The following is a 24,685-nucleotide window of genomic DNA, read 5'->3' on the forward strand; positions in this document are numbered from 1 at the left end:
AAAACAACCAAGAAAAGTGCAGAATTCTATGAGAGCTTTAGAGAAGACCTAATCCAAATACTCCTCAAACTCTTTAATGTAATGGAAAGGGAAGGAATATACCCAAAGTCATTCCTGGAAGCTAGCATTACCCTGATTCCAAAACCTGAAAAAGACCTAAAAAAAAAGAATTACATGCCAATCTCTTTAATGAACATAGATGCAAAAATCCTCAATAAGATACTGATGAACAGAATGCAGCAAATCACCAAAAAGATCATACAACATGACCAAGTAGAGATTATTTTAGGGATGCAAGGATGGTTTAATATATACAAAATGTCATAATATATCACATAAACAGGAGAACACAAATCACATGATTATCTCAAAAGATGCAGAAAAAAACCTTTGACAAAATGCAACATCCATTCATGACAAAAACCCTGAAGGAACTAGGTACAGAAAGTCTTTATCTCAATCTGATAAAAGTCATCTATGGCAAACCAATAGCCAACATCTTACTAAATGGAGAGAAGCTGAAAACTTTCCCTCTAAAATCAGGAACAAGACAAGGATATGTACTTTCAGCACTCCTGTTGAATGTAGTTCTCAAAACATTACAGCAATTGGACAAAACAAAGAAATAAAAGGGATATGAGTAAGGAAGAAGTTAAATTATCATTATTTGCAGATGACGTGATCCTCTGTATAGGAAACCTCAAAAACTCCACCAAAAGACTCATAGAATTAATAACAAAATACAGTGTAGCAGAATACAAAGTCAACACTGAAAAATCTATAGTATTCCTGTTCCACAATAATAAACTGGCTGACAGAGAAATTAGGGAAACAATACCTTTTACAATAGCATCAAGAAGAAGGAAATACTTAGGAATTAACCTAAGGAAGTGAAAGACTCCTACAATGAAAACTACAGTACTCTGAAAAAGGAGACCAAAGAGGACATCAAAAAAATGGAAAAATAGGACCAGGGATATAGTTCAGTGGCACAAGTGCCTGCCTGGCAAACACAAGGTCCTGAGTTTGATTCCCAGTACCAAAAAAGAAAAAAGAAAAAGAAAATGGAAAAATATCCCCTGTTCCTGGATAGGCAAAACCAATATAGTTAAAAAGGCTGTACTTCCAACACTTATAGAGATTTAATGCAGACCCAATCAAAATACCAAGAGAATTCCTCACAGAACTAGAGAAAGCAATCCCACAATTTACGTGGTGTCAGAAGAGACATGGAAATGCAAAAGTAACTCAGAGTAACAAGGCTTGAAGTCACAATCTCAGACTTCAAGTTACGCTACAAGGTTACAGTGAAAAAAACTGCATGATATTAGCAAAACCAGAACTGTGGATCAATGGAACAAAATAGGAGACACAGAAACAACTCTAGGTTCACACAACTACCTTATCTTTGACAAAGGGGTCAAATCCTTTCACTGGAGGAAAGACACCCACTTTAACAGATGGTGCTGAGGAAACTGGCTATCTACACACCAAATATTGAATGCAGGCCTATATCTTTCACCATACACTAAGCCAAAATCAAAATGGATCTAAATATTAAAACAGAAACAATTAATCTTCTAGAAGACAAACTCAATAAAACTCTCAAAGATATAGGTGTAGGCAAAGACTTTCTCAACAGAACCCAGGTTCCACAAGAACTAATACAAAGAATCAACAAATGGGATCACATTAGATTAAAAAGCTTCTGCACACCAAAGAAAACCATTAAAGTGTGAAGAGACACCTTAAAAATGGGGGAAAAAATGCCAGCTATTTTTCAAAGGACTAATATCTAGAACATATAAAGAACTCAAAAAAATTAAACCCCCAACATTTAAAGACTCAATCAAAAAACAGGCATCTGAAATAAATAGATACTTCGCAGAAAATGTTCAATATTGTTGGCCATTTGAGGAATGCAAATTAAAACAACACGGAGATACCATTTTGCTCCAAAATGAATGGCTACCATCAAGAAATCACACAATAACACGCTAAAGGGGCTGTGGGGGAAAAAGAAACCCTTCTCACCGCTGGTGAGTATATAAACTGGTACAATCACTATGGATGTCAGTATGGAGATTCCTCAAAAAAACTAAAAATAGAAATTCCATTTGCCCCAGCTATTCCCCTTGTAGGTATCTTCTGAAAGATATCATAGCACAGTGATGTATATTTATGGCAACACAATTCATAATAACTAAATTTTGGAAGCAACTTTCACATCCACCAACAGATGAATGGATAAAGAAAATGTCATACTCGTACACAGTAGAGTACTAACTTGCCATGAAGGATAAACTAGTCAGTTGTAGCAAAACGGACCTTAATGTTAAGTGAAGTAAATCAGATACACAGGCTTGAATATCACATGGCTTCTCTTATATGAGAAACCCAATATATAAATAAGTTGCAAAATAAAAGACAGACAAAAAAAGAGAGCAAAAAATGTTATTGGAACCTAGCATGGACAATGTATGGATAGTGTACCTTGATTTAGTGTAAGTGTCTTGTTGCTTTTTATGTTTTTGGCCTGTGAGTCTGCTGTTTATCTGTATTTATGATCACTATTAATCTGATATGGACTTTTAAAATAAATGAATCTGAGTCTGTCAAAAAAAATGTTTAAAAGGAGGTGGAGAAGAAGGGGAAAAAATAAAGAATTGAGATGTGTTATGTACATGTACCGATTCCATACAACAGATGCAATCATTATGTACTGCAAACGTGTACTAATAATTTTTTTTAATTTAAAAGCTACCAATCCCACTCAGTCCTCCCTCCTCAGTCTCTGACTAGTTTCCAGAATTTAATGTCCTTTCCCCTCAAAGATGTTTTCCCTCTCCAGTAACCTATAGCATCACCATTTCTCAGCTGCTGCAATGCAGCCAATAAATCAGCAATACCTGGCACTTCTGCTCAAAAACATCTCTTTTATCATTGTCTTTTTTATTCACATCTTTACCAACTTAAGTACCCTTTAGCACAAATGAATGCCTCTAACCCCCGCTATACTTCAAGTCCTCAAGTCCCCTTACACAGTAGACAGGTTAATTTTTACAAAACATTGATTGGATATCACACTTCAGTTGAAAACTTCTCATAGGATAAATTCCAAACTCTTTACTCTGGCACATAAGGCCCTTCACTGTAAGTAAATCCAGTTTCACCCCCATAATAACCCAACGGGAATGCCCCATTTCTCCCAGGTCAGTTCTCTCAACCATTCTGAAGTACCAAGAACTTTCTTACTTGGCAACATGTTTTCTTTTTTTATATATTGCTTTTCTGCTGCCTTCTAAATTTTACCCATTCTTCAGGACTTACTCCAAATGCTATGGTGGGTTTTTTTTCCCCACATTTTTCTTAAACATGCACATTAAACTGGGATCTTAAGTATTTCTTTTTGATAGATAATCCTAATTTTCTTATTAGTTCTTTTTACTTACACAAGTGACTCCAAATGATAGCCCAGGAGTACAAATTCAAAATATATGTAGTAGACAAAAGATTATTAATCATAATACATTTTAAAAGGGTAATAAAGGGTAATATATCAATAGAAAAAAAAAAAAAAGACAAACCAACCCAATAGAAAGTGGACAAAGAATATATCCAGGACAGTTCCAGAAAAGCAAATCCAAGTAGTTAATAAAAATATGAAAAGATTCCCTATTTCAACTGTAGTCAGGGGAAAACAAATTAAGATAGGATGTCAGTACTCCAGTAGGCTGAGGCAGGAAGAGCACACATTCCAGCCCAGCCTGGTCAACTTAGCAAGACTCCATCTCAAAATAGAAATACTAAAAAGGGCAGGGGATGTAACTCAATGTGAAGGCCATAGGTTCAATCTCTAGTACTGCAAAGGAGAAAGAAAAAAATATAAGACACTATCTACACTCATCAGTTTAACAAACATTTTAAAGTAAAAGGTTTTGAAGAACAGATTATTTTGTATTACTGGGTAAGAGGGCTCATTATGACACAGCCACCATGGAGGCAATTTGGCAATGTCTATCCTAACTACAAATATGGCAGAGCTCCCACTTCTTGGTATCCATTCTTCCTTCTCAAGCCATTTCTTCCTCAAAGCCTTTTTTGGTCAACTTATAAAGAACAAGAATTTTTTAAAGAAAAAAGAAGAAATATTAAATATCAAAAAATATATTCTGCCTCCTAAGTATATCCTAACTCTATTCCTTATGAGCTACATGACTTCACTGCTCTCTGCTCAGATTTCTCATTTGTAAAATGGGGACAACATCAAGCTGCCATTAGACCAGAAAGTAAGCTACAGATAAAAATTAGAAAATGGGTGCTAATGTGCTACACTTCACAATTAAAAGGCATTGATATCACTACTAATTATAATCACTCCTAAGTTATAATCACATAAGGCCAAGAAATCATCTCCTCTACTTCTTGGCCAACAACATGGAAATGGAAGATTTAAGGAAAACTAAATAAGAATATGTTGCCAAACGTTCCAGAAATTCCTAGGTTTTCCTCATTGGCTTCAGATTCAATCCACAGGCACAAGCACACTTCTGCTGTAGTTAATATTTATTTTTAAATCTATTTCCATAAAGCTCTTACCAGAATAGTCCTACAAATAGATATCCACAAACACTATCCTTTCTACTTCCATTTTACTTGGGCTGTTTAGATAATTATTCCAGAAATAGGGCAAAGACTAGATCTTTGTAGACACCTATTGTAATAAAAGATGGGCATGAAATATAGAAAATAGAAGATTAAAGATCTCTTCTTTAAATAAATACTCTTGAACCAGGTGATCTTTGGCAACAAAATTATAGCACAAAAACTTCAACTGGGCATTTGCCTCAGTGTCACAGAAAAAGCAACCATGCTTACTTACATCCTTCTTCAGGAGCACTAGCTCTGTTCCCAAAATGAAGACATTCAGAGTCCTGTCACAGTAAAACAGATTATGTGGGCAGGTGGGTAAGGAAACATGCCCATGGGAAGGGGGCAAGGATTTGGAAACTAGAAGACAGGACTCCTGACAGTATCAAGAGATACCAAAAACTGCAGTCTTGTTTATTAGATCCACAACAATTTCCCAAGACATTAGAGGCTACCCCAGCATGATTAGTGCACCCAGCTGCCTCTGAGCTTTGATGGCTGCAGCCAGTCATGTTTTCCAAGGGCGCGTACTTCAAGGACAGACAGGAGGAATGCAGATGCCTCGCTGTGATCACAGCCATGCTTCACACAGACACTACCACCATCACTCACAGGGCTAGGCCAAAGGTAAGAAACTCACTGAATGCCCCTAATGAGAAATATGCTCACTTCAGAAAAATTGTCTTCTCCTATTTCCCAACTCTTTAACTTTCAAGGAATCTGAGGCACTGTCAGGTAACCAGGTCCTCAAGTTGAGTGCAGCTGGTCTTCCATATCCACAAGTTCCCATCCTCCTATTCAACCAACTAACCGTAGATGGAAAATGTTGATTTTTAAAAGCTGTGTCTCTACTGAACTTGGACAAACTTGTTTCTGATTACTATTTCCTTAAAAATACATTGTAACAACTATTCACACAGCTTTCTCTTGTATTAGGTATTATAAGTACTGTAATATAGGGATAAATTAAAGTATAAGAGCAGATACACATAAGTTATATGTACAACCATGTCATCATATGTAAGACTTACATATCACTGGATTTTGGTATCTGACAGGGGTCCTGGAATAAATTCCCTGGGGAAACTGAGGGACAACTTTACCTTTTACAGTGCACAACAGTTTTCTCTATCTAATTATCCCAAATCATATCATTTGTGACTGCCAGCAAGAATAACAATCAACACACAGAGCTCTGAGTTTGCAATTTGCTTTTAAGAATATCTTTTGCTCTCCAATCTCCTGTTTTCTTATTTTAAGAAACTTCATGCAATGTTACTTACCCTTTCTTCTAATATTACTCTTGCATGTTTATTTTAGGTCTTGGGAGTTTCTGATAAGAAGGAATATAATCTGATAAATTACTAAACTCTTTCAGTGAGTTAGCTTACTGGATTAGTCCTCTGAGATATAATTTTTAAAGATGGCTATCAGGAGAAAGAGACTCAAAGAACTCTCAAAATCATCGTGTTGTATTCTAGCTCTAAAGGTTTACCGTTCTGTGAATAAATCTTTTGTAGTGGAATTTTAGATCCTTGCATAAACTGAGAGAAGAAACCCGATGGCACTTAAACACAACTTTACAACAACGGGAAAAAACCCAACCATATATTTTTACAGGCTGGCAATGCTGACAGTGGTTTTCAAATGCTTGACATGAATAATTCACTAGTTCAGTATTTGCTCTTATTCATTTGTTTACAATCATAAAATATGGCTCAAGTGTATAGAAAATAGTTACTGAGAAATAAGTAGGAAATCCATCACAATTCTCTTAGTGAAGAGAGCCGCAATGATGGCTTTAATCAAAACCAATCCTGAAAGAGCCACATCACCTTACCAGTGAAAAATGGTTTTCACTGTAGGAGTGAATCTCTCTAAGAAATAAAGCACACACATAGTTTCAATGGCTTCGTGATAAAAGAAATAATTCCTCCGTGCACTGAAACATGAGAAAAACCAATGGAATTCAGAAGATCAGTCTCAGTTGAACCATTTATCAGATGATCTTGGGCAAATTGTTGCCCCTCTCTGGGTCTCAGTCTCCTTGTCCCTAAAATCACCATGTGCAGGTGATGGTCTCTAAAGCACTGTTCAGATTTAAAATTCCATGAATCGTTTTTTAAATACACTCTAATCAGTAGTCAGTGTTTACATACAGGGAAAGAATAAACTTCATTTTTACCTATTGATAAACATATTTACCTAAGCAATGTTGATCATCTTGCCATCATCAATTAATTATCAGCTGTCCACATAGGGAAGGATAAAATAGCTTGATGATATAAACTAAAAAATTGATACCTTATAGTTAATAATTCCTTCTGGGGTATTATTAAAATCTACTATAATCACATTGTCAGGATTCTTAGTTTGATTAACTGATTATTTTCAAAGAAATCAATTCAGAACTTTTACATTTTAAAATTCTTCTATAGAATTGAGTTAAGCTTAATACTTGTCTAATACTGGCCCATGGGTCAGCTGCTTTTGTATACTTATAAAAATATAATGGGAGGGGCTGGGGATTTAGCTCAGCGGCAAAGCACCTGCTTGGCAAGCGCAAGGTCATGAGTTCGGTTCCCGGTACCAGAGAAAAACAAAAAAAAAAACAAAAAAAAATAAAATAAATAAAAACATAATGGGGACTATAGGTTTAATTCAGTGGAATAGCACTTGTCTAACATGCAGCAGGGCCTGGGTTCAACCTTTAGCACCACACCAAAACACACACACACACACACACACACACACACACACAGAGTACAAGCGAATATTCTTGAAACTATTCGTCACTCCAGAACAAGGAGAACATTGGCAACAATTTAAATCTGCCTCTGCACACCTCTCCTGTCAAATCCTTATGTCTGCCTCTCAGAGATAATCACTATGCTGAATTGGCTCTGTCCCTTTCCTTTCACCCATTTAGGCTTATACCTAAATTATATTTTTTATTAAGATTCATGCTTTTTGCTGCATGTAGGCACATTTCATTCATTTTCACTACTATATGACATGCTATTGTGTGATAATAGCATAACTTATGTTTCCTCTTATCAATAAACATTTGGGCTATGCTGTTTCAAGTTTTTGCTATTATAAGCAATCACTACAGACATTCTTACAAAGATTCCAGGTGCATGTTGCTAAACTTTTCTTATGCGGAAATTAAAGTGCTAGGTCATAGTGAATGTAGACACATAACATTAAAAGAGAATATAAAATTGTTTTCTAAAGTGGTTGAACAAATTTCATACATATGAACAAAATAAAAAGAGTTCCTCTTGCTCTGCCATGTTCTCCAACACTTAAAGTCCATCAATGGAATGGACATGATACAATATCTCAGGTGGTCTTGAGTTGTATTTCTCTGAAAGCAAATGAGACTGACATGTCTTTCATATGTTTATTAGTTTCATCTGATTTTCTGTAAAGTTCTTTTTACATCTTTGTATATCTTTTTTTGTCTAATTTTTTTTAAATTTATCTTTGTATATCTTGTTATCTAGGAATATAGGACATACTTCTCCTTAACTAGGCTTCCATACCCCACAATAAAGTTTTATTAGGATCATCCCCCTCCCCGGTCTTACTGATCTTTAATAAGATTCATGTTTGTTAGCTGGGCATGGAGGCACATACCTGTAATCCCAGCACTTTGAGAGGCTGAGGCAGAAGGATCACAAATTTGAGCCCAGCCTGTACAATTTAGCAAAATCTTGTCAATGAATGAATGGTACGTATGGAGCTTAGCATGATGGCCCTTAGTTCAATTCCCAGTACTCCCCCTCCCCCACAAAAAAATCATGTTTGTTGTTTTTAAAGATGGTGTCTCTTGCTTCTTGTGTAAAGAAATACAATTGATTGCTATGTATTAATGTTATGTTCACCCCTCATGCTGACCTCTCAACATCCTATTACTTCTACTGCAAGTTGTTTTTTTTTTATATTCTTTGCTGTTAAACAAGACATTTGCAAGGAATGGCTTTTGTTCTCTCTTTACCAGTCTTGTACTGTACCTCTGTTTCTTTCTCCTGCTCATGATGCTGAGACCTCCAAGCAATGAGCAGAAGTAGCAATGGTAGGAATCCTTTCCCTTATTCCTGACTTTGAAGGAAAATGCTCAGAAAATGTCCCAAATTTGGGTAGAGTTTCTTTTAAATATTTTTGTACACATTATCAAATAGAAAAAATTCCCTATTACTAAGCTTTATTGTAAATGAGTGCTAGATTTTATTAAATTTTACATATCTATTTAGCTTCTTTAGCTACATACCAAAATTTATTTTCTTTAAATTGTTAAAGTAGTTATTGACATTTCTAGACTTTTTAATATTAAACTGCCCTTACATTTCTGAGATGAACATAACTTATTCATAATAAGTCATCTTTTTACTATACTGTAAGATTCCATTGCTATTATTTTCTTTAGAATTTTTACAGCTATTTTATACTATGAGTGAAATAAACCTGTCTTTTTCCTTTCTTTTACAGTTCCTTGTGTGGTTGAGGTATCAGGGAACCTCCTCAGAGTGAGCAGTGAGCAATCCTTCTATTTTTAATGAAAGACTTTGTTGATTATTAGAAGGTCTATTCTTGAAAGCTGGGGTCTGCTGGGTATTGTTTATGCTTTTTTTTTTGGTAAGAAGATTTTAATTTTAATTTGTGATGAGTAATTTAGCAGGACTACTTAGGGTTTCTATTTTCAAATTAATGTTTTGATGTGTAATGCTTCCCTAGAAATTTGTCTGTTTCATCCAAAATAAAACTTGTTTTTAAATCCTTTTTTTTAATCTCGAAGCATTTTTGCCTTTGCAAAGTAATCAAATGTCATACTTTTTTCTGCAAAGAGATTAATTTATAATCTTACCAGATATTTTCTTTTACTTTCAGCTGTCCAGAAAAATTCATAAAACTCCACTGCCTACATTATATACAATATTTCATCAGAGTACAAATGAGAAAGAGGCATATCTAATACTCTTGAAACAAGCCTACAACCTTTTCAAAACTGTAAGACATCTAAATTTACTTCATCAATAGCCGGTGAAGAATAGTTTGTTTTGGCTACTTGTCTACACTTCTTCAGACACACGTGAGTAACGGTGCCAAGTCACACTCTAATCATACACACATGTTCTGGGGTAGTAATTTTGATTGGTTCTGGGGTAGTAATTACAGCTTTTCATACTTCATTGATAAGACTCAATTACTATATCTAATGTTAAGCTTAAAAAAAATAGCTAGGCAAGTGGTGAATGCTTATCACCCCAGCTACTCAGGAAATAGAGGCAGGAGGATCAAAGTTTGAGGTCAGCCTGGGCAACCTAGTAAAGACCCTGCCTCAGCATAAAACATAAACAGGGCTGCGGATATAACTTGGCGGAAGAGCATCTGCCCAGTGTGCACCAGGGTGACTCTAGGTTCAATCCCAGCATTACAAGAATAAACACAAAAAATAAAATAAACCTGATTATGACATTTAACATTTACAAAGTCATAATACTTTTTTACACAGAAAGCTAAATTTATATAGAGATTAAGACTCTCATGATAGAACTGTATCCCCCATTTTGAATCTAGAATACTAGGAAGTTATTTTCTTTGGCAATTCCACTCTGCACATAGAAGAATGTTTTTCTGGGGGACAGAGCCTTCCATATCTAACTCCATGCTGCCATGTCTGGACCCTGAAGGATAGGAAGGGGTCTGGACGCTGAGTCTCCTTCTGACAGGCAGGAGGAGTTCAAGGGGCAGCTGACTTCTAGGCCAGGGCTTCTGAGGCTTTAACGTGCATTCAAATTATCTGTGTACCTTGTTTAAACTCAGTTTGTAGTTGCATAGGTCTGGAGTGGAGTCCAAGAATCTTCATTTCTGAGAAACTTCAGGTGATGTTACTGCTGCTGGTGTCTCCCAGATGGCCTGAGATGAGGGCATTTTTGAGCCAAATGGCTTCTGAGCTCTCAAGCTCCATCTCTTTGCAAAGTTAGTGCACACAACTGTCACACATGAAATGAAGATTCTATGGAGAGATGCTGCTAGTGTGTGTGAACTTCTAGTCTGTCATCAAAACATTTCAGTTGGATCATCATCTGATTGCTCTATTCGGCTACTATCAGGAACACACTTGATCATCGCAAGAGCTCCATCTAAATGCCCACTAACTGGCCATTTTCACACAGGTTCAAGAGGGAGTGAGGCTAGATTCTATCATTACATTATATATGAATGAATCATTTCTTTATAAAATATGTCTTCAAGGAAATGCACCTCCTGCAATCTCAGCCTTGGTACAAACAAGCTCCTACCACATCCCAGGAATGAGGCACCAGGGGCAATCAACACATTCTCCATACTGCACCCCCGCAACCCGCCCAATCCTCAGGTGAATAGAAAGATACTTACTGAGGAAGAGAAGGTCCTCCTCCTGTATTGCCCAGAGAACATCAGTCTCTGGTGTAAAGAAGAGAGGCAAGCTCATTAAACTCATGGGTCTCCAATTAATCCCTTATGCCCTTGTGGTTGGAGCTGACTTTAAAGCAGATGCTTTATGTGGATTGGGGCCTGCTTCATGTAAGGTATACATTCTCGAAGTTGGCTGTAAGTCAAAAATGTTTTTGCCCTCTTTTTAAGTAAAAGAATGTTTTAAATATACTATAGAGGCTGAGGGTATACAGCAGTGGTAGAGCACTTATCTATCATTTTCAAAGGCCTGGTTCAATCACCAGCACCACAAAAAACAAACAAGAAAGGTTAGCTTTTTTAAATGAAACAGTACAAACATTATTCTGTACAACAACTACTAACTGCTTTGCTAAATAGCTGGATTTTTAAATGCTGAATTTCTGTAGAATAGGGAACAAGGTAAAGTAAATTTGAACAATTAAACTAAAACAACTTCTGTATTTCCAAATTAAGAATAATCCCACATTTATTAGAAAAAGGATTATCTTACTTAGCTTTTCAGAAGCAAGATGCTTTTGGCAAGCTTTGAATTATAGTTTTATTCCTTGGTACAGTAAAAAATATCCTTCCTCATTTTGTGAATATCAATTCTTAGTCATTTCAATGAGAGACTTCTAATACAATGTCTATCTGTGACTATGTCCTGTAGTATGGTACACATTCTTTGTTGGAACTAGTAACCAAATTTTCCCCTTTATTCATTCAAAGGATACTGTCCAAAATTAGTTCAGTGAGAGCACGGTATGCTGACAAATCGTGCATTTCAGAAATCTGGTTGCAGGAAAAATCCACCTTCTGGTGAGAAAAAGAGAACAATATGTTACATATTATTCTTCACTCATACCACAATAATTAAATGAACAAGAAGGTATTTCTGGTTTTAGAATTAGAGCTCACTACTGAAAGAACACTAAGGCTAACACGTGCATGTATCGCTGGCCATTTCTAACCAGCATCCTCATCTGTCCACCCTAAAGGATACAAAGGAAGTGAGCTCTTCCTACGGGAGATCCTGTGACCTAAATTCTTCCCCTTCCTGCAGCCTCTCTCTACGTTTCAGTGTTTATTTTCAACTCTCTTGGTCTTCCTGCACCATGTATCTCCGTTCCATCCTCACCACGTTTTTCAAGTTCTGTAACATCCAGGAAAATGTATGCAGTCTGTTTACATGCAGAGCTTGTTGCCCTCATCTCAGCCTTTGCTGTCCTCTCAACACCTTCTCCCATGTCACCTAACTGCCGGAACAGTCCATTTTACTCCTCCCTCAGGCTACACCTGTGCAACTTAACATTCTTTCTCAAAATTGACTATCTGAGGGAGGCATTTTCAGCAACAGCTGTTGTTCATAGTCAAAAACATTAGAGTAGCGGCTGGGGCTTTAGCAAGGTGGCAGGGCATGTGAGGCGTTGGGTTCAATTCCCAGCACCACCACTGAGAGCAAGAGTGAGAAACAGAGACAGAGAGAGACAGAGAGAGACAGAGAAAGAGAGGGACAGACTAAAAAACATTAAACAACTTCACTTAATTATTTACCTACTGGTAAGAAAAAAAAATTTTTTTTTTTTTGAAGAAAATTTGAAGCACTGCTCTGATAACTTCCTGGGCACAAGGAAATCATTTTCGGAAAACTATCAAGCAATGTGTATTATACACACTACTCTTACCTTTTCATGACCTCTAAAACTGTGATTCCACCCCAAAACTTTACTAAGATTATTTTAGCAATGCATTAAATGCTAAATACTTTAACTACTAAAAAGAATAAATACTAAAAAAATTTATAGAGACAACGCAAGTAGCAAGAGTAGAAAAATGCTTAATTACAATATAAACAGAATTACATAGTAAAACACAAGTTTGCAAACCGATTGAAGTAGAAATGTGCAAACAGCGCTAAGTCAAAAACTCCGAACATAAATGTATACAATACAAAGGGCAGGTAGGTAACATGCACACTATGAAATAAGTCAGCTTGGCATGAGGTAAATGGAGTTTAGCATTCAGTTTTTTCTTATAAAATAACGGTGGATTAGAAATAAACTTATTATATGGGCTTACTTGTAACTGACACTTTTCCACCAACACTTAACTATGCCTCTGTGAGCGGTCTATGCCAATACTACACTTTCTAAGTACCTATGATGCTAGGTTTGCCGAAAAATTTTAAAGGTGTTGTGATATTGCTCTGAGTCCCATTGAAACCCAGATCTTACAGAAAGTACACCCATCAAATCAAACAAACACTTTTCACGTACTAAGACCAAAAGCATTGTAAGACATCTAAGAGTACAAGTACAAGCCCCTGTTTCTTAGATGCATGCTATCTCTGGATGGTGGCAAAAGGTTTACACACATTAAAAGAAAAGTAGATCTTCTCAAGACGGTGGTGGGACATAGGTCTGCCCAACCTGACTTACTGGAAAGATACAGGCTTGGGCTCTCAGACATGGATTTCAATCTCAGTTCTCCTACTTCCAGCAAAGGTTAAGTAAGACACTTAACTTTTCTGGATTTTCAATGTCCTCATCCATAAAATGGGCCAGTACCAGCTGGCTCACAGATGAACTGGATTAAATAAGAAAATGTGTTGAAAACACCAGAAAGCCTCAATCATTCCTTCTCAGGTCCCTCTGGAGTTTGCACAAAGTCGAAACACCTCCCACCTGGGCCATCTGCACTTGGCAAATGCTTCTCTAAAGTTACCAATGTATTTGCTCTTAATTCTGCAACAAATTGGAACCTTGAAGATGTAGCATATGATTTGTTTTTTGTTGGCTGTGGGGTCTTTTGGGGAGGAGATAAGGCAGCGGTGATTGGAAGAAACTGCAAGGAAGGTATCCCATGGGGAGGAACCATGCTGTTACCATGGCTCATCTCCCTGGGGCGCAGAGCCTGGTGAATAGGACAGCAGGGGGAAACTGAACCTGCGCTGCAAATACAATTCTTGACAACTTCAAAACTACACAGTTCCACACTGAGTACAGAAAGGCCCCAAATGTGGTTTATTTGGACAAAGCCATGTCACTGTCACTCTGGGAGTAACTCTAATTTCAAAAGAAAAAACACTGTACTAATAAAAATGGAATGATGTGAAACAAGAGGAGAAAAAGGTGTTATTACCCTCAGAAGGGAAATCTCAAATTCTTCATTTCCAGTAGATGTTCATATTTGTACAGACCTCAGAGGAATACTTTGGATCTAAGTTAACTGGGCTTGTGAATGAAATAGATAATAAAAGGTAATAATTGATGTCCATTTCTTAGGATACATTTTATTAAGGTGGATGTGGTGGCGCATGTTTAAAAGCCCAGCACTCTGGAGGCTGAGGTAGAAAGGTCGCTGTGAGTTTGAGGCTAGCCTAGGATACACAGTGATTTAAGGCCAGTCTGAACTACACAGGACACCTTCTTTCAAAAAACCAAAAAGAACACATTCTTTAAAATATTTGAATCCAATAGAACAACACTAATCACAACCTCTACAATAATGATCCTCAAATTAGAATGATTCTCATACAATCATTACAATGATTCTCATATTAGAATCATCTGGGGTTCATCTAATGAGTCCCAAGCACAGTCCTTATTTTGAACTACATAAATCAGAACCTCTAGCATGAAATCCAGACCTCAGTAGGTCTTACAATCAAATTGGGGAACGTGCATGTGGGGGACCACCTGGGTGACGCTCCTTGAAGGAAGAGCAATTGTCTCCATTTTGACTGAGTCTGACCCTATTTCCATGTATTGATATGTACAGAGCTACAGACTTTTTATACAGACTTTCTTTATCCCTTCAGTTGGTTTAAGCAATGCATACTGGTCCAGCCAAGATGCTGATGGTAGTCTTTGAAGGCAGCAGGTGTGTTTCCCCAGACACCCCACACACACTTGCATATGCTGGATGAGGCAGGATGTATAAGCCAATGCTCCACACTGTTAGCTGGGATGGAGCCTCAAGTTAGAGGCTATGGACTTCCTGGGACTTGAAAGATTACACATCAGAGCTGAAGCACCACCCCAAAACATCGGATGCTATCTCAGTTGTGTTGTGCAGGTTACTCTTTCTGCATATCCTTCTCTCTGCATTGCAGAGGTAATTTTAGGCCTCCTACCTAGCCCAGCTCACAGCACTCAGCTATTTCCCAAGATTCTCACAAGCACTTAGCCTTAAGCCACGCACCTCTTCACCAATTAATAAAACCTAGGTTAGGCTCTGGACCAAGGCCTTTGTTCCAGATAGCCAGCATCATGGCTGGACTTAGGACCCCTTGGTTCCCCATAACTACAAATATGCCTTAGTGTCTTTATTCTCGCCATGCATTGCATTGGAAGTGGTAAACTGGAATTCACTCACTAGAATTCCAATAACTTTTCCAAGTTTACAAATATAAACTTCCTGGGCCACGATGAGAACCAGGAAGGGCTCTCTGTATCTGCACTCTATGATCTCTCTACTTAAGTGTGGGCCAGCAGCCACATCAGCAGCAGGAAGGCTGTAAGAAATCAGTCTCTGGCCCATCCCCCAACCACCAGGCTGGCCACTAGTTTTCACAAGAACCAAGGAGGACCCAGATGCACCTGGAAGCAGGAGACACAGCGTTCTATGGGCTGCAAACTGCCCTCCCCACGCCATGAATCTGAAGTTCATTTCTGCTTCAGAAGTAATGAAGCAAATGCAGTGAGGCAAGCTGGAAATCTGATAGCATTATTTTATTTTTAAAAAAGCAAAGTGAGATACTTAAAAAAGCAAAGTTTGAACCTCTCGGAAATTTTTACTAATTTTTTTCAGATAAAATTGCTCTAGCAAAATACAAGCAATAATGACTTCTATGTAAATAAGGGCAAGAGGAGAACAGAAGTAACTGCAACACTGGGTTTCTAGCAACGCTTCCTATAAAGGCTGTGCTGACAGACCAGCTCCCTGTTCCTTCTGTTTCGATTGAGATACATGATATTCTCCGTCAATTTTCTACTTTAGTGCTATGTTGCTTAGTTAATGTACTTTGGAAACCACTTAACATATATAATTAGTGTACTAATAGCATCTACCTTGAGATTTTTGGGTGGCTTGAAATTGAAGAATGTAGTCAGTTTATTTTGTGAAGCATCAAGTTCTAGAAGATAAGGCATGCAACTCACACAAGACAAATCTGGGGGGAAAACAGACACAGAACAGCTAAGCCAATAAAATAACTTGAAAAAGTCATTAAAAACAGCATATGTTACATCAGAATATTTTTAAGTTCTGCAGTTGCAAGTACATCTGAAGTCTTCTAGATGAGTGAAATAAAAGAAATCAGAAATGTGTAAAATATTTTTGTTAAGTGTAGAAACCCCACGGGTTCTGACCTGGGTCCTGCCCGCCTCTTCCGCCCCCCCAAGTGCTGGTACATCCAAGTAAAGGATGAGGTCCCTCGCATGTCCCTGCTCACCCTCCCACAAGCTGCTAACACCTAAATGCTTCCAAAATTACCAGCCTTCAAGGAAAAGATGAGAAACTAAAGCCTTAGATAATCCTCTTGATAATTAGCCTCTAAATAACTGAATTAGGTCTTTTCAGAAGATTGGAAATGCCACAATTAGGGAACTCTCTTTGTTGTAAATTCAATTTTGTCTTAGTTGGAATTAATCCTAAATCTCATTAATTATTTGACATGATTTAAATCATTGCTATTATTTTAATTTGACTCTGGATTGGTTCAAACTTACATCTGAATTTTGCATTTTATCCCTAGCAAATATCCTGAAATTTAAATACTAAGTAAAAGGACTATGTGCTAATAGATTCTGAATGGAATTGCATATAAAACATAAAAGCTGTGAGGCACTGTTTTGCTTTTCTCTGCCACTTTACAGCAGAGGCACTATGGGAGGGGACAGGTCAGGAATAATCAGATAATAAGGGTTACAGCCTTGTCACTCCCAACAATTCACTTCACTACCTGCAAACAGTAACAATAACAGGATCTTCCCAGTTCTCTGGCTCTGAAGCATAGACGAAGCTATTAGAATTGCTCAGAGGATGGCTCCTAGTAGAAAGCAACCTCCACATCCAAACCCAAGCAACACGCTTCTACCTTTCCCCAAGTGGCACAGATACACGCAGACCAGAAGAGGTTAGGGTGCCAGGTCAGCGGGAAGCCTCCCCTGGAACACAGGGGGCAGGCAGTGTGAGAAAGCCGCCGGCCTCTTTCCTTCTAAGCAGACATGAATGCCACAACATCTCCAGCAATTCTTACTTCACTCCTCTGAGATAAACTACACCTATATGTAAATGGCTCTAGATGAGACAATACATTGGGACATTACCATTTTGGTACAAATGAATGAGTCAGTCAAGGAGCTGCCTGTGAGAGAAAACCTAAGGAGAAAGTAAATGCTTTGTGATTTGTGTCCGTCTGTCCATTGTGTCGGGAGTGGCCTCAGCTCCATTAACTTCTACCAAGTGTTCCAAACCCCTGTTGGAGCTGACCCTTTTGTCATACCGTGGACATCTGTCTAAAAGCAGAAGCAGCAGCTACATAGTACATAGAAACAAAATGATGGTGAATACATTTCACACTTTGTAGAGAGGCAATGTTTTTAAAAATCGCCGCGACAAATAATCTCTGGTCTGAGTGGCCAGATGCCTAGCTCTAGCAGCTATGAAGTCCCTACTCGGTGCAGTGACCTCCTTGTCCACCAGATGGCAGGAGCACCTCATGTCTCCATCAGGGTTCTCAAAGTGAGGTCCTAGACCACCTTCCTCAGCCTCAACTAAGAACTTAAATCAAATGCAAATTTTCAGGCCCAGCCCAAGTCTGCTGAAGCAGGTACTCTGACGGTGGAGTGCGGATATCTGTTTTAACACCTCCTCCCAAGATGATTCTGCTGCAAGCCGAAATTTGGTCTGCATCATCAGAACGTCATGAAGGCTACCATCACAAAAAAAAAATATACTGTACCCAACACAAAGTAGGCTCTCAAAGACTTGATAAATGAATAAGTTGGGCCACCCAGGATTCATGGAGACTCATCTGGGTGAGAAGGAAAGCTTCACTCACAACTGTGGACTCCCTGCTCCTGTGGCAGGGACGTGAAGACAAGTCATTTTCCCTGTTAGGACCAAGCATGGTCGAAGCCTCCTAGCACTCTGCAACCTCTTATCCAGTAAGCCAACCTCGGAAGTGTGGGGTAGGTGAAGCATTCCTGCCAGTAACACAAGAAAAGTCTTTCTGATGGTCTGATCTGATGATATGATATTCCAGGATTTGTTTTAAAATTGCCTTAAGGTAAAGGGCAGGGAGATGTGGATAAAACAAGACCAGCCATTGGCTGATAGCTGTTGAATTTCAGTACACATGCCAATATTCTCTATGCAACTGTTTGTAATTTTTAAAACTAGTTTTACAAAACTACAGAAAAGTTCAAAGTCTTCTTTGTATAGCCTAGAATATTTCTTAGCGATTGAAAAGAGTGAATTTTAACTATTCAGAGTCATATGGGAGGGGAATGGAAAACAGAAGATCATATCAGCAACATCTGATTTAATCAGTAGAGAAAGTAGGGCAGAAATAATGGCTCGCTTTCTTTCCTAGAAGTCTAAAGAAAAAAAAAAAAAAAAAAAAAACTGTGTGCTGTTAAAAACAAGACCAGAATACAGGAACAGGAATCAAGCTTTGAAGAAAAGGTGACAGTTACAGGACTAATTTCCTTAAATGGGAACAAGGTGTCATAACAAATATATAGAACTACAGATGGTAGAGCTGGGTTGAAAGAATCAACTAAACACATAGAGATAGCAAAAAGACAGAAAAATAAATTTGTGAGCCCCTGGTGCTCAAATAAGAATAGAAATAGCTAGACAGGGTTGCAATGTAAATACAAAAGCAAAATAAAGGAACTCACTAAAGAAAAAAAGACATTCATCTGCATTAAATAACTAATAGAAAGAAAGAAAAAGAAATCATCATTCAGGAAGTATTTTGGAGATAATGATCGATCTCTTAAAAGGAAACCTAAGGCAAACATTCCATCTCCTATCTTTAATTATCCTGGAGCACGTATGGGCCGTATCATCATAGTGCAGACCTGGGCCTTTCCCTCACTCATCCAGTCACCAGTGCTTTTTGAGGGAGAGGGAGCATGGAAAGCAAAAGAGCAATAGGTAAGCTGGCCTACAAACCACTCCTAACAAGTGTGGTCTTATTAAACTACATTACGTACTGCAACATTTAAATTTTGAAATCAGTGCACAATCTGCTATGATGACAATTACATACCTTCAATTTTATTCGCTGAAAGATCCAACTTCTGCAGGTGAACATATCCACACAAAATGCTAATGTCCATTAAATCACAACCCTGAGAAAATAAAAGACTTTAATATTGCTTTAGCAGATTAATAGCCAGTCTTGCAGTATATGGAAATAATTGCTAATGGAAAGAAATCCAGAATTTCTTTCGAAAGTACAGAGGTGAGAGAACACAATGTGAAGCCTATTACTAATAGTATCTCAAAACAGACTATAGAACCCATCAAAAAAAAAGACATTCCTCTGAAGGAAATAATAGCTTAGAAAATGAGTGTTGTTAGCAAGAATGAATACAACATGAAAAGGCAAATTAAAGCAGTGCCCACGAAGACCTTTAGAGCACAGTTTTATATTTTTAAAAAAACACACAAAACAGCAATAAAGACAAAGCTTTTATCTAGGAGAAGAAAAAGCAAATGCCTAGAATTTAAATGACGTTTTAAGGAGAGTTCGCACCTAATCAGGAGATCGTTAATACTACTGCTTGCACTTACACAAGAGCTCATTTTCAAAGCTCTTACACAATAATCTCAGGTGATCCAACACACCTGTGAGATGTATAGGGCAGATTATTCTCAGGACAAAAATGAGGAATACGAGGGACAGAGAAGTACGTAAGTTGCTCCAAGTCAGAACAATCAGAGAGAAACAATATCCAAGTTTCCTCAGCCTTTTTAAAAATTCATTCCTGGAAGTTTTGCTTCTAGGAAACATCAAATGGGTATTAAAAAGGAATTTGATCTTATGGAACAAAGACTTACACGACTCTATATGTCCTGTTGTCAGAATCAGAAAAAAGCCACCGAAGAAAAATCATCATACGCAAGCTCTCCTACAGGATAATGACTGTTTAATGTAGACTGCTGAAAGAGTAACAATACTGAATGTGTGCTATGTAATAGACATCGAGTTTGACATGTTTCAGAATAAAATGATAAAATAAGATATATTATGCCCTTTAAAAAGTACGACTTAGAAGAAAAAAGATATGTATGTACACGAGTAATAAAAGGAGGTAAAAAATAAGTAAGATAAAAGGGAGGGAAGTCACTGAACCAGAAAGTATACTCGGTAAGACAGGTTAATAAGGCCAAGTAATTCAGCATGTAATATCTCAAATGTAAGGAGGTCAGTGGCAAAAGAAGTTAAGCTTCAGTCCCTCCAGCTGGAATAAGATTCAAAGGATTGCTCTTTTGGCAGATCCACTTAAAGCATGGCACTACATACATAAGTAGAATATTGATTGAAGGGACTTGTGTGGGGCTGAATAGGCTGCTGGAACTATACCGTTCCAATGATATCTAACACAGTGCATATGCCTGGCTGAGTCGTCCATAAACAATGTTATAGCATGATAAGAATAAAAGATTACAAACTTAATGTGCTAATCTCAAAGGACATATCCTGACACAGGTGAAAACAGCGTAACATTCCTTGAATAGCTTACCGATTCAAACTCACCACAGTCTTCCAATTAATTAGCCAATCATGATGTCAAACATGGTGCTACAATGAAGTTTATGCATTTTTTTCTTTGGTTTCTTGAGACAGAGTCTCACCATGTATTCCAGGCTGACCCTGAAATCACTATGTAGCTCAAGCTGGCCTCAAACTCGAGGCAATCCTCCTGCTTCAGCCTCTCAAGTGATGCGATTACAGGCATGTGCTAGCACACCTACCAGTGTGCTTTTTTGTTAACACGTGTGTCTATGTTTGTGAATCTCCAAGTATTTAACACTTTATAATAAAGGAACAAAGAGAGTTAAACTGCTTTGCTAGGACTGTAAAGACACAAAAAAAGAAGCTGAATTCTGAAGAGTCTGTCTTTTTAGGGTACTTGGAGCCAAGATTTTGTGCCACTCTGTGACTAGGAATGAAACCTTGAAAACTGATGAACAGCAATAGATTTTTTTTCTCCAATGATAGGTATCTTTTAGAAAGAAAATACAGCTCAAAACTACTTATTTCTTGACATACTTAAGGGAAAAGTCAATACCAAAATACTTGGTTCCTTGGATCAGATATAAATTTCAGTGCTTCTTTCACTGATCAGAGAGAAAATTCTTAAAGCTTTTGATTGGTTGTGCAGAATCAAATTCAACCTCCTGGGAAAAAGGCATTGATTACTATAATATAGACTATTTAAGATGAAAGAACTAGAGTGTGATGAGAATGGAAACAAAGGAAGTGGGGGGGAGGGGCTGGTTACTGGATTGCTGCTATCACAAAAGCTGTGAGCACCAGAGAACACGGACATGGTCTGGGCAGTGTAAGATGCAGTCAGCCTAAGATGACCCTGCTATACTCACTGATAGAGTTAGGTTGAGGTAGACCTGTTCAGTCCCAGAGCCTGAGCGCCCCAATTCATACAGTGCCTTGCCCACTGCCTCTTCGGTCAGGACCCCATCAAATTCCTCCTATAAAAGGAAAAGAATAGAGAGATAGACAAAGACAGGATTACCACTAGGAAAGAAACAATCTTCTCTGTCCTGTCCAGCACTTATCCACAATTTACCATTGCCAAAGAAAATCCTCTGTTGAAGACACATGCGTACAGTATATGATCAAGTAAATAGCTATACAATTCATTATTGTCCCTGATTTTTCAGGTGGCCACTTGTACTAGTTAATGAAAGCTGAGTGAACACGGTAGCTGTACAGGCATTAGTATCAGTGGTGATTTTTACCATTGATCAACTCTCCATTCCAAGCACTGTGTGAGAATTCTTAAGGAGTGACTCATTTACCCTTTTGTCAATCTTCAGGTAAGTATTCTTATTTCCATTTGAAAGATGAAGAAACTAAGGTTTAGAGGTTACCTTGCCTGAAACTACACAGACAGAATGTGATAGAGATCAAATAAAAACCCAAATATATCTGACCCCTGGGCAATTCTACCTTTAACGCTTTCCACACCTCAAAGGATGGTTACATCAGCTGAAGGCAACTAACTCTCTATATCTGGTATTATTGATGAGGAGAACAGGTCCTCAGTTGACTTCTTTTTGGCTAACTTTTCTGGATACGTGTAATTTTCAAGGCTTATTAAAAGCGTACTAATCTTTCCATAAGGAGCTTGGCCCTTAGTCTACATAGACATCCTATCAACCAATGGTTAACCAACATGCCCTTTCCTAATAATGACAGAAGAAATATCATGTGGATAAGTATTACGTTTGTGCTGCCTCCAACCCTGTAATGACCAACACATTAACACTGACATCAACATGGGAATAGAAAATACCATAAACACTTCAGGAACACCTATACACTTAATCACGATGAGCATATGAACTACAATGCCAAAATACTGTATATTTTTTCTGGGTCTTCTATATTGATTCAGGAAGAACCAACAACACTGCCCTGGCTGTTGGTACTAAGGACATAAGTACTGTAGGCTTGTACTACTTAAAGAGCCCACCCCCATATTTCCACAGATCACGAAATGTTGTCTACATGGAGATAGCAGATGGGCCTTGGAATTGAATAGACATGGTTTGAACCTCATTTCTGCCATTTTGGATATATGACTTTGGAGAGCTAAGGTTTTCTCTAAACTTTTGCAAGTCTTCAACTATAAATAGGAAATGTTATTTTCTCTGAAGGAGTTCTGAACATACCACCCCAAAGAATGATGCTTTGGTGTATTGATTGTTTTGAGCTAAAGGCACTTGAAAAATCTCAAATGAAAGAAAAAGCTCTCTCTGAACTCCTTTTATCTACCGAAAGACAGATCCTCCAAAAGGAACTCAGTTGTCATAAATCCCCTCCCTGGCAGTTTCATCAACCAGAGAAGATTGATCCTTATCACAGGAGAGGAGAAGAGAGCTGGGCACCACACTCAGACAAACTCTGTTGCAAACTATTATATCTCCCTTCTATTCTTCTAAGAGTCCATGCATCTTTCCTAGAAACATTTACTCTGCCTTGAATGGCCTCTTAACATGTTATATAAGCTCTCAAATTTCACTGCTCTTTGGAGAGTATTCACTTTTTTCTATGATGCTCCTATGCATGTAATATTAATAATTAGTAACTTTGTATACCTACTGCCATGTTAATCTGCCTGTTGCTGGTTTAGTTCATGGACCCCACTATCACAGCTAACAGGATAAAGGGAAAGTCTTTTCTTCTCCATATCTCCTTTTAATGTTTTGCGAAGAATATAAAAAAGTACATAAAGCTCTTAGCACAGTGCCTACAACATAGCGAGTTTTTCCAATAAATGACGGTTACCATGTTCTGATGACAGAAATTCCACATCTTAATGTGTCACTCAATTATACCAATTAACCTGTTCACAAGATAGGAAAGGTATTTATTTTTCTAAATAAAGTTCTACTGTCTTTTGTTCCACCTGGACCCCCATTTCCTGGAAAGGAGAAGTCCTTCTGTAGTAAGTGGATGCCTGACAGGGAGATGAGCTGCACTATTAGTATTCTCCCAAATTCCCAAGGCAAGACTCCACATAGCAACCCCCTCACACCCCCTTTGGACGTGCCGTGCCTTCTTCAAATAGGCAGAGTGAATGGGCACTTTTTAGTCCTCTTTCCATTTAATCTCCCGGCAACGCAAGCCATTCCCATGTTTCTGACTCTTTTTTGTCCTGGCTTTCCATACAGCTCTTCTCTCTTTTCCTATTCCTCTGGCCAGTCCTTTCCAATGTCCTTCCTTGATTCTTCATCTGCCTGCCACTGAAAAACCTGTACCTCTGGGGTTGTGTTCTTGTTCTTTCTTTCCCTTCCCTTGTATTCCTGGATGATACCAACATGCTCTGATGCTAAGATCCTAAGTCTCCTACTCTGAGACCCGTCCACTTAATTTCAGTCGTATGCTACCTGTATCCAACTCCTTTAGGCACAGCTCCATCTTTCTTGATTCCTATTGCACGTAATGACCACACTACCCTCTCCCTCCCTCCAGTTCATGTCATAGGCCTAACAGTCAGCCCAGACCTCTAATATTCAATTAGTGAGAGTCTTATTTTAAATGTTTCATCTTTAGCCTCCCTTCCATTCCCACTGTGGCTGTCTTAATCCAGACTCTTCTCGCTCTCCCCAAGATACTGCTAGAATCTTCTCACATACTCAGTTGTCCTCTCATCTCACCCCATTTGGCCATCAAAGCAGTTCCCTACTGCTTTGAGACTCAAGTCTGTATCGGTACAAAAGCACAGGGCTCTACCCCAACTGCTTCTTTCTGCTCTCATGTATAATTCTTCAGGATTCTGCCATCTGCTTGTCCACAGCTCACCTCTCCACTCTACCAAGT

General features: G+C 38.1%; 1 protein-coding gene across 4 annotated transcripts in view; it reads right to left on the reverse strand.

Moving 5' to 3' along the window:
- Positions 1-24,685, reverse strand: part of Lrguk (leucine-rich repeats and guanylate kinase domain containing) — a 117,102-nt gene that overhangs the window by 89,437 nt on the left and 2,980 nt on the right. For all 4 annotated transcript variants that reach the window (XM_005377538.2, XM_013510673.1, XM_013510671.1 and 1 more), the window contains exons 2-5: positions 21,721-21,828; positions 19,379-19,460; positions 16,167-16,267; positions 11,829-11,910 (exon numbers count right to left, since the gene is read on the reverse strand). In XM_005377538.2, coding sequence (XP_005377595.1) covers positions 11,829-11,910; positions 16,167-16,267; positions 19,379-19,460; positions 21,721-21,828 — 373 coding nt within the window. The remainder of the gene's footprint in view (positions 1-11,828; positions 11,911-16,166; positions 16,268-19,378; positions 19,461-21,720; positions 21,829-24,685) is intronic.

This window comes from Chinchilla lanigera, unplaced genomic scaffold, assembly GCF_000276665.1.
Source record: "Chinchilla lanigera isolate Chin_1 unplaced genomic scaffold, ChiLan1.0 scaffold00009, whole genome shotgun sequence".
NCBI classification, from domain to species: domain Eukaryota; kingdom Metazoa; phylum Chordata; class Mammalia; order Rodentia; family Chinchillidae; genus Chinchilla; species Chinchilla lanigera.